The 11,149-nt window shown below is 43.7% G+C and overlaps 3 protein-coding genes across 3 annotated transcripts; 2 read left to right on the forward strand and 1 right to left on the reverse strand.

The window, feature by feature from the left end:
- Nucleotides 1-419: 419 nt before the first annotated feature.
- Nucleotides 420-3,942, reverse strand: LOC112762801 (uncharacterized). The gene is made up of 2 exons (XM_025808639.1): nucleotides 3,876-3,942; nucleotides 420-871 (listed from the first exon to the last, which is right to left on the reverse strand). The coding sequence occupies exons 1-2, from the start codon at nucleotides 3,940-3,942 to the stop codon at nucleotides 420-422; spliced, it is 519 nt and encodes a 172-aa protein (XP_025664424.1).
- A 184-nt stretch (nucleotides 3,943-4,126) lies between these two features.
- LOC140180488 (uncharacterized) lies at nucleotides 4,127-4,555 on the forward strand. Its single transcript, XM_072221689.1, has one exon. The coding sequence runs from the start codon at nucleotides 4,127-4,129 to the stop codon at nucleotides 4,553-4,555; it is 429 nt and encodes a 142-aa protein (XP_072077790.1).
- Nucleotides 4,556-7,173: 2,618 nt separating this feature from the next.
- LOC140180489 (uncharacterized) lies at nucleotides 7,174-8,526 on the forward strand. The gene has a single exon (XM_072221690.1). It carries the CDS (start codon nucleotides 7,174-7,176, stop codon nucleotides 8,524-8,526), a length of 1,353 nt encoding a protein of 450 aa, XP_072077791.1.
- The last annotated feature ends 2,623 nt before the right edge of the window (nucleotides 8,527-11,149 follow it).

Below are 11,149 nucleotides of genomic sequence, written 5' to 3' on the forward strand. Positions count from 1 at the left end.
AGACGATCCTCTAACCACCTATATTATTACGTACTTGACAACAGTTTTTATTGTATTATATTTAGAAAGTGTCTCTATTTTGTTAATAGAATATAAAATTTAGAGTTAAAAAATAATACATAAAAAATGTAGTCTTATTGTGTATATAATCATACTTAATCAGTAAATTAATAACTCGACCAACTCAAATTAATTTGTCGCACTGCTTTAGTTGCCCTAAGAAATAAGGTTTCTTTACTTTTTTTTTGAATTTGGTTTTATGCATCAAAATTTGAATTTTTCTTGAAAAAAAAATTGTTATTCACATTCTAACAAATAGGATAATAATACTACATAAGCAGGACGTAAATTCAAGTGTAAAACTGTACAAAACGCTAAAAAATTCTTTCAGTTTGATTATAATTGAGAACACAGGAGACCTATTCATCGTCACCGTGTGAAGTTGGAGATATGAGGCAGCGGCACAATGGGCAAGAATACGGCGACTGATGGTCGGCACAGCATCGGAGCCAGCGGAGCATGCAACGATCATGAAAAACATGCGAGCAATTTATGCGAACAACTTCTACACTTGAATCTTCGTTACCATGGCCAAACTTCTCCAAGCAAATAGCGCATTCAGCGTCATCATCTTGCTCATCAATTTTGGATCTCTCTAACAGATTCACGAGTTGTGCTAGTTCAGGAACGTTTTCACAGAGATCATCATTATAGATATCAGAATCTTGAACAATGTTGCGCCTGGTAACAACGTGAAGGTTCACAACAATCTCCAGCGTGTTGGAGTCACACCCTTCACGGCTTAGAATCCTTCTTGCAGTTTCGCCTATGGCAGGTAAAATTTGGTCCAATAACTCAGGGGATGCAGGCACTGAAGAGAAGATTTCATGCAATAAGATTGTGTCTTCTCCAGTGGTGGAGCTTAGTTCAGACAAGGGGGGGCCATGGCCCCCCCAAATTTTTTATAAAAAATTTAGTAGTATTTTTTCAAAAGATAAAAAATAGTTCAATTGACTTAAATACTTTGCTATGACTTAAAGTATCTAATAAATTCAATAAACAACATTCTCTCTATCTTTAAGTTCAAATATAAAAAATTAGATATTTTTTATTTATTTAATTTAATATTATTTTATATTTTACTATTTGTTTAATTTAATTTTTTATATGATAAAAAATAATAAAATATTCAATAAGTATTAATATTATTGTATTTGTATAAATTGATAAAAAAATTGAATAAATATTATAAATTTTAATATTTGTCCTTCTAACTTCTTCTTTACATATTTTATAAGATATATATTCAAATTTTTATATAAAATAATAATAAAAAAATAAAAAAATTGATATATTTTTTAAGAGGAAGGCTAATATTTAAGAAGGAGAACATATAACTTTTATAATATCAACACCTGTAAATAGTTCTTCTACTTTAATGAATCACGAAGAAAGTGAAATATAACCTTCAAAAGTTCAAAAAGTTACATCTGATGACTTTAACCTTAACTTTTTGGAACGAGATCTTGAAAAACGGCTTTAAATTTGGCAATATCACATAAATCAGAGAGATGAGATTAGACGAGCTTATCTTTAATGGGGTCTATATCATAAACATTTTGACAATTATTTTCTATCTGGCCCCCCCAAAATTTTTTTTCAAGTTCCGCCACTGGTCTTCTCTGTTGAGGTCTGTGAATGGAGTACAACTACATAGGATATCTGAGGGAACCAAGATTGCTTAAGTAGTTGTAGTAGAAGAAAATTCAACATCAGAGCCTTGGGTTATTTGGATCAATTCTTGGGTGCAATTGAGAATGATGGAGAAACAATCATCGAAATAAAACTCATGTGGTATGGCTTGATTTTCAATGGGAGTAATTAGCAACGAAAAAACGGTGGATTCCATGGCAAAGTAACAAAAGTGATGGGTTCGTTTACTCTATGCTATGTAGCTTTTATAGAGTCTTGATTTTCTTTAATAGCTTAAGAGAAAAAATCTTTATCTAAATTAAAAATGGTTTTAATTTAGTTTCCTGTTGACATGAATTGATATTTTCTATAGATCCTAAAATATTAAAGATTTGATCTATTTTTTGCATTGATAAGATATTAAAAGAGCAACGTGTTATTATGATATTTTTTTGGTGGTAAATATTATTGATTTTTACATGGTTAATACGAATAATTTAATTAAATATCTTTAATAGAATTTAGCTAAATACTTTAATACATGAATGATATGATTTAATTTAACACATAAATCAAATCTTAAATTTGAAAGTTGCCTTGGAATTATTATTGTTGTTTAATTTGAATTTGATCTTAAAAATATAAAATATCTTTATACTTAATTTTTAAACCATTAAATAATCCTTTTAAAAGAATTTTAAAAATACTAATATATATATCCTTTAAGAATTAGAGTTGTTTGATTATGTGAATAATTAAAATTTTGAATTTGATTTAATTTAAAAAACTAAAATGCAATCTTTTAGGAATCAAAGGATTAAAATATCCTTATATAAGTAAAGTTGTTTACTCTTATCAGAAGTTAAAAATTTGAATTTAACTATATTAAAAATACAATAATAATACTTTCATAATTAATTTTAAAAAACTAAAATAATATTTTTTTAGACTAAAGTTATTTAATTCCTTTAGATATTAGATATTTGAACTTGATTTATTTTAAGAAGAATAAAATATCGGATTTGTTAATGGGTAAATAAGAAAATTATCATTTTAGTTAATTTTTAAAAAACTAATATATCCCTTTATGAATATGGTTGTTTAATTGTATTAGAAATTAAAAACTTTGAATTCAGTTTTAGAAATATGGAGCACTTCAGTATAAAAAAATTAGTTATTAAATTAGTCAATATGTATATTATATATACGAAAAATATTGATCAGGGTTTACTATTTTTTTGTTAATATTTTTAGTTATCAACCATATTTCTTTAGTTTAATAATTTAATAACATACTTTAGTTCATATTTTTAAATATTAATAATTAATTATTAATTAAAATAATAAATTTTACTAATCCTCTAGTATTTCTCTACATATCTTACTCTACATATTTTTATTTTTGTGTATTTTACCTTTAACATGTATTTTTCAACAACTAATTTTTTTGTATACATATAACATGGTTAATTTTTTTTGTTATAAAATATTTGTTGTGTCCCCTTAATGGCATTTAACAATGCCTAAATAAAATTTTAGCTATAGAACATTTTTTTAATGTATAATAATATGTTTGATTTTTGATTTTATATCTATTGATGGTATGATTAATAATTCACAGAAAGCAAAGCGGGTCCATTCTATCCTATTATGCCAAAATAATATAGGTTGAAATTACTACTCCATCCTGCTAAATGTTGGATTGGCGGATTAGTGGGTCGCGCAAGCCTTTTAAAAAAAATTATAAATATAAAATATTAAAATGATTAAATCACAGTATGAAAGAACATCTTTATCTTTAAATTTTTTCAATATCAAATTATATTTTTTCAAAGTCACAGTATATTACAACAAAAAGAAAATCATAATTTACAATCACAAGTTTATATCATACCAGATTTTATACATGCTTGAAATCTGTTGCGGCTTGGCCCAAACTGAATGTGGGCCGGCCCGACCCGGGAACAACCCGATCCGAACGGTTAGGAGCAAGGCGCCCGTCCGCTGACCCGGACACGCGTCCCTGACAGCTTCGCTACAGTTGTGCAGGGAAGGTCTCGAAGAAGGTGGGTCTGTTCTTGCTGGGCCCACCTCTATAACGGTATAAATGGGGAAGGACCTACCCTTCCCCCAAGGTACGTCACATACCACTCAATCCTTATTCGCCTGCACACTTCACTGACTTGAGCGTCGGAGTGTCTTTGCAGGTGACACCCCCCTTCCACACTCGAAGTGCTCGGGACGTCGCATACCCCAACCCGGTGATGTACGACCAGGCGAGACCTCCCCCCTCTTCAACCAGGACACCCACCTGAACCGTCCGGTACCCGACCTACCGAACATTGGCGCCGTCTGTGGGATCGAACCCACGACCCCATTTCATCGTTCCATCCTCGAAGTCCGGCTGCCAAAGCACTTTGACAAGCCAACAGACATGAGGTACGACGAAACCCAAGACCCACAGGAGCACCTTACGGCCTTCGAGGCCAGGATGAACCTGGAGGGAGTAAGGAATGAGGTAAGGTGCCGCACCTTTCTGGTCACCCTCGCGGGACCTGCGATACGATGGTTTAATAGCCTCCTGCAGGGCTCGGTGGCCAAGTTCTCGGATATAAGCCACGCCTTCTTGGCCCAATTCACTACCAGGATAGCCAAGGCAAAGCACCCAATCAACCTGCTGGGAGTGACGCAGAGGTCCGGAGAACCGACAAGAAAATATCTGGATCGTTTCAACGATGAGTGCCTGGAGATCGATGGACTGACCGACTCAGTTGCCAGCCTATGCCTGACGAACGGTCTCCTAAACGAAGACTTCAGAAAGCACCTCACGACAAAGCCGGTGTGGACAATGCAGGAGATCTAATGCGTAGCCAGAGAATACATCAATGACAAAGAAGTCAGCCAGGTCGTGGCTGCCAATAAATGGCAACCCTCCTACAGTCAAAACCGGCACCACGGAAGCGGAGAAAGGCAGAAGGAACACGCCAGAGACGGCGGTCCGAGTAAGAATCCCAGGCCGTTCCCTCGCATCGGGAAGTTCACCAACTACACCCCCTCACTGCGCCGATTGTGGAAGTTTACCAACAAATAGCCGAGAAGGAGATCTTGTCGAAGCCCCGACCACTGAAGGAGCGAACAGGGAGAAACTGGAGTCTCTACTGCGACTATCACAAGGGCTACGGGCACAATACTCAGGACTGTTTTGACTTGAAGGACGCGCTGAAGCAGGAAATTAGAGATGGAAAGCTAGCCGAGTTCTCCCACCTCATTAGGGAGCCGAGGAGATGGAACCGCGACCACGAGAGCGAAGACGGAACACGGGCAGCAAAGCGGCGCCAAGAGCCGGAAGAGAACGATCACGGCCTCACCATAGTAAATGTGGTAACAGCAAGAAACGCGGCGCCCAGGTCGAAGTCGGCACATAAGAAGGACGCCAAGGTCCTCGCGATTTCCTCAACCTCTGTGCGAAGCACCAAGAAACTCCCATCCATCTCATTCGGCCCGGAGGACCAATGGTTTGACGAGGTCGGGGAAAGCCCTTCCATGGTCATAACGGCCAGAGTAAGAACCAGTCTCGTCAAACGGATCCTTGTAGACACGGGGGCAGACTCAAACATCATGTTCCGCAATGTGTTCGACGTTTTAGGCCTAAGAGACGGCGACCTACAGACTCACCAGCACGGCGTCGTAGGGCTCGGCGACCACTTCATCAAGCCGGACGGGATAATCTCCTTGCCGACCTCCGTGGGACAAGGTCAGAGGAGAAGAATGGTGATGGCCGAGTTCGTGATCCTACGAGACTCCACAGCCTACAACATCATCCTAGGGAGGAAGACCCTCAACGACCTAGGGGCAGTCATCAGCACTAGGATGCTGATAATGAAGTTCATAGCTGAAGACGGGTCGGTAGGGTCCATGAAAGGAGATCTCGAAACGGCAGTCGCTTGTAACAACGCCAGCCTCTCCTTAAGGAAAAAATCTAAAGAGGCATCGGGGGTGTTTCTTGCCGACCTGGATGCCAGGGTTGACGACAAGCCCATACCCGAACCAGAAGGGGACCTGGAAAAGTTTAGGGTCGGGAATACGGAGGAAAAGTTCACGTTCGTGAACAGAAACCTCCCCCATGAATTAAAAGAGCCTTTGATGAAAGTGATCAGAGCCAATGGTGATTTGTTTGCCTGGACGCCAGCCGACATGCCAGGGATAGACCCCCGACTCATGTCGCACCACCTAGCCATCAGGCTCGAAGCCAAACCAGTGGCTCAAAGGAGAAGAAAGATGTCTCAAGAAAGGGCAGAGGAGGTGGCCAGACAAACGGCCAGCCTCCTCGAAACGGGGTTTATCCGGGAGCTGGACTATTTGACCTGGCTATCAAATGTGGTCCTAGTAAAAAATCACAATAGGAGATGGAGGATGTGTGTCGACTATTCCGATCTCAACAAAGCATGCCCTAAGGACTGCTACCCCATCCCCAATATTGATGCACTCGTCGATGCGGCTGCAGGGTACCAGTATCTGAGCTTCATGGATGCCTATTCTGGCTACAATCAGATACCGATGCACCGGCCAGACGGGGAAAAAACGGCGTTCATAACACCAGGAGGAACCTATTGCTACAAGGTGATGCCTTTTGGCCTGAAAAATACGGGGGCCACATACCAGAGGCTGATGAACAAAATATTCAGCAATCTCATTGGCAAGACGGTAGAAGTCTATGTGGACGATATCCTTGTGAAGACCACCCAACCTGGTGATCTCATAAGCGACCTGGAGAATGTGTTCGCATCCCTCCGACAAAACGGCATGAGGCTCAACCCGCTTAAGTGCGCCTTTGCCATGGAGGCCGGAAAGTTCCTAGGATTCATGATAACCCAAAGGGGAGTGGAGGCCAACCCTGAAAAATGCCAAACGATACCCCAGATGAAGAGCCCGGATTGCATCAAAGACGTTCAGCGGTTGGCGGGAAGGCTCACCGCGTTGTCCCGTTTCTTCGGTGCATCGGCAGCAAAAGCCCTGCCCTTCTTCAACCTGATGAAGAAGGGAATAGCGTTTGAATGGACTCCTGCGTGCGAGGAAGCATTCAACCACTTCAAAGAAATCTTAGCAGCACCCTTAGTGCTCGGTAAACCCAGAGCCGGAGAACCACTCTACCTATACCTGGCCATAACAGAAGGAGCGCTTGCAGCGGTGCTGGTGCGGGAAGAAGGGAAGGCCCAGCAACTGATTTACTTCGTGAGTAGAGTGCTGCAAGGGGCAGAACTTAGATACAGCAAGCTGGAGAAACTGGCACTAGCACTCTTGACCTCTTTTCACAGATTGCAACAATACTTCCAAGGTGACCAAGTGGTCGTAAGAACGGACCAAGCGATTCGTCAGAGGCTCCAAAAATCCGATCTGGCGGGAAGGATGATGACCTGGGCCATCGAGCTGTCCTAATACGATCTGAGCTACGAACTCCGACATGCAATTAAGGCGCAAGCAATGGCAGACTTCCTAGTGGAGGTAACCGGAAATCTAACCGAGGACGCGGACACACGGTGGAAGCTCCATGTGGACGGAGCCTCCAACCAAACATCCGAGGGCGCCAGGATCATCTTAAAAAGCCCGGACGGAGTCATCTACGAACAATCGGTTAAGTCTGAGTTTTCCGTATCAAACAACCAAGCAGAATATGAAGCACTACTGGGGGGCTTGGTTCTAGCATGGGAAGTCGAGACCACAAGGTTGGAAGTATGCAGCGACTCGCAGGTCGTCACTGCGCAAGTAAATGGAAGCTACCAAGTCAGGGACTCGCTACTGCAGAAATACTTGGAGAAGGTCAAAGAACTGAGCAAACAATTTGAAGAGATCACGGTCCAACACGTTCCGAGGGAAAGGAACACACGGGCAGACCTCCTATCCAAGCTAGCGAGCACAAAACCTAGAGCCGGCAACCGATCCCTCATTCAAGGCATCACCAAAGAACCAGCAGTCGCCTTCCACCTGACCAAGATGAGCCCCTCCTGGATGGACTCCATCGTCGATTTCTTGCAAAACGGCAAACTCCCTGGAGATGAGAAGGAAGCCAAATTGTTGAGAAGGGAGGCTGCCAAGTACACAGTCATACAGGATCAGCTATTCAAAAAGGGACTTAGCCAACCTTTGCTGAAGTGCCTACACCCCGACCAGACGGACTACGTGCTCAAAGAGGTCCATGAGGGGTGCTGTGGTCACCATATCGGGGACAAAGCCCTAGCAAGGAAGCTCATCCGAGCCGGATACTACTGGCCGTCGATGATGGAAGACTCCAAGGAGTTCGTAAAAAAATGCGTCAAGTGCCAAGAGAACGCTAACTTCCACAGAGCACCGGCCACCGAACTGAGCCTGATGACGTCCTCCCGACCTTTCGCACAATGGGGAGTCGACCTCCTGGGACCCTTCCCAGTTAGCCCAGGGCAAGTAAAATACCTCATAGTCGCCATTGACTATTACACCAAATGGATAGAGGCCGAACCCCTGGCCACCATCTCCTCGTCCAATTGCAGAAAGTTCATGTGGAGGCAGGTGATAACTCGTTTCGGCATCCCGGAGGTCGTCATCTCAGACAACGGGACGCAATTCACCGATAAAAAGTTTGTAGAGTTCCTCGCAGGCTTGGGCATCAAACAGAGATTCTCCTCGGTAGAACACCCCAGACAAACGGAAAAGTCGAGTCCGCAAACAAGGTCATCTTACTTGGCCTCAAGAAGCGACTGGACAGTAAGAAAGGAGCATGGGATTACGAGCTCGCCTCGGTCCTCTGGTCCTACCATACAACCGAGCAGTCAGCAACAAGAGAAACCCCTTTTCGCCTGACATACGGGGTAGACGCCATGATACTTGTAGAAATCGGCGAACCGAGCCCACGGGTACTTCTCAAGGGGGTTGAGAAAGCAGTAGAGAAGGACCTAGTAGATGAGACCAGGGAGAAGGCCCACCTGTCGGAAGTAGCACTAAAGCAAAGAATGGTCCTGCGCTACAACACCAAGGTGCTCAAAAGGGAATTTGAACAGAACGACCTCATCCTGCGGCGCAATGACATCGGCCCGCCGGCCCAGGGAGAAGGCAAACTGGGAAAACCCCTATCGGATCAAAGAAGTGATTGGCAACGGCGCCTACAAATTGGAGAAGCTCGATGGAAGGGAGGTCCCGAGAACTTGGAATGCAGGCAACCTGAGAAGGTTCTACCCTTAGATTAAGCACGCCGGCCAGGCGACCTAACGGGCTTGATCATTTACCTTTGTATCTGTCAATGGTAACAGACTTGCTTAATTGCCGATTAATATTTACTTATCATTTCTTCCAATTTTATTTCTATTATTCTTTTTCCTACTTACACATCATACGACAACGAGTTCCACGACACGTTAAACGGAACCACAATACGGCACCCCAGAACTGATCACCCCGGGGGCCACCTAAACCACAGCCATTACGGACGGCTACAATGATAACAAAAGGCCACGACCTGGCTCCGCTACCAACGCAACAGTAAATGAACGAGCACTAAGCTCACACCAACAAAACGGCAACATAACGAAGTAAAAATACCACCAGGGGCAAAGACGACGGTAAAGATACACCGATCAAACGTATTTTAAAGTATAACAATGTAAACAAGTTCTACAACAAAAAACTGCAAATTCATATAAAAACATAAAGGAACAAGAGCTCATTTCCTCGGCATCTCAACGATCTTGCCATCCTTGATCGTCTTGAATACTCCGATCGCTGATGTGTCGAAATCGGGAGCCACGATCTTCACCTGGGCCTTAAGGGCCTCCTCAGTCATGAAGATCGTGTTCTTCCCCTGCTCTCTAGTCACCTTGTGTTTCTTCTTGAGCTCTTCAACCTCGGCCTGATCAGCCTTAGCCAGCGAGACGGCCTTGTCACGCTCTTTCTCCAAGGCCACCACCCGACCTTGCGCAGCGTTCAGCTGGCTCTCCAGAGTCATCTCCCGCTCGGCTAAACGGGACACGGTCTCATCGGAGGCTTTCATTTTCTCCTCGGCAGACATGGCTTTCTCCTCGGCAATCTTGAGTTTCTCCCCCGCTTCAGACAGCTGCCCTTGAAGCAATTCAACTTGAACTTTGAATTCGTTGTTGGCCGTGGCAACAGACTCAAGCTTTCTTCGTAGTGACTGCATCCCCGACAACTCGAACTCGGCCTTCCGAGCTATTACAGCTCCATGAAGCAGCGTGCGATACATCCACCTCGCCTGGCTCGTTAGCTCGGTATCGAGGAAGTGATCCTCCGTGCCGGGGATCAGTTGGGAGTCAATGAAAGCCCCAGCATCGAAGTTCCTCTCCATCACAGTAAGAGTCCCCTCAAGGCTAGAGGATGCCCTCTGCCTTTTGGGAGTGGGAACAAGCTTTAAGTCGGGACTCTCTTGTCGTGAGGAGGAATGCCCAATGCCAGCCGTCTCCTCGGGAATAGGGGAAGCATGCACGTCGATAGGATTCTTGTCAGACATTTCGGCGTCACGAGGTGAAGGCACCGACTGATCTTTCTTCTCCGAAGAAAGGTCCTCCGGCTTCCCGGCAACCTTCTCGTCGGCCTTCTCCTCATCGCTATCCTCCAAGAAGGTCTTATATAAACCCTCGATCCCTGTTACTGAAGCCGACATCTCCACTGCAACGGACAAACAAGCATGTTAGTCGTGAAGCCGATAAAACCAAATAAAGCGATAACAATGCAAAAAACACAAGACAAAGCAGCTCACAAATATAATTCCTAGCGACCTACCGCTCACCCATGAGGAGGTGGGGGTTTACATGGTTCTTCCCGAAAATGGCTCACAACACATCGGCAATTCTCTTGTCTGTGGCCGACATTCCCTTATAAGTCACCTTAATGAAGGTGTTAGACCCATCTCCAAAACTTCAATACGTCGGGATAAGCCGTTCCCTCTCCAATGACAACCAAAAGGGGTGGCGACCCTTGACTGGACGCACCTTAAAATACTTATCCTTGAACCCATGATATGAGTCCTCGAACAAGCCAAAGATCCTCTGCCCCTGGGCAGATCGGAAGGACATGAACCCCTTCCTTGCTTTCCCCTCCTTAGAAGGATTTGTAAGGTTGAAGAAAAATAAAAAGACATCAACAGACACCGGTAGCTCCAAGTACTCGCATACCATCTCAAAACAACGAATGGAAGCCCAGCTGTTCGGGTGCAGCTGTGACGGCACAACGGATATCCGGTTAAGAAGCGCCATTTGAAATGAGAAGAACGGGATGCAGACTCCCACTTGGGTGAACATGGCCTTATAAAACCAGATCCAGTCGGCAACCCGAGGGGAGTGGAAGTTAATTTCATATAACCGCTCGCTAGGGGCAGGGACGAAGACGTCATAATTAGCCTCCTCGTCTGTCCCTCCGCATAAATACTCGCCTTGTCGGAACTCCGTCAGCTCCTCCTCGGCCATCTGGTTTGGAG

The sequence above is a fragment of the Arachis hypogaea genome, chromosome 17, assembly GCF_003086295.3.
Source record: "Arachis hypogaea cultivar Tifrunner chromosome 17, arahy.Tifrunner.gnm2.J5K5, whole genome shotgun sequence".
NCBI classification, from domain to species: domain Eukaryota; kingdom Viridiplantae; phylum Streptophyta; class Magnoliopsida; order Fabales; family Fabaceae; genus Arachis; species Arachis hypogaea.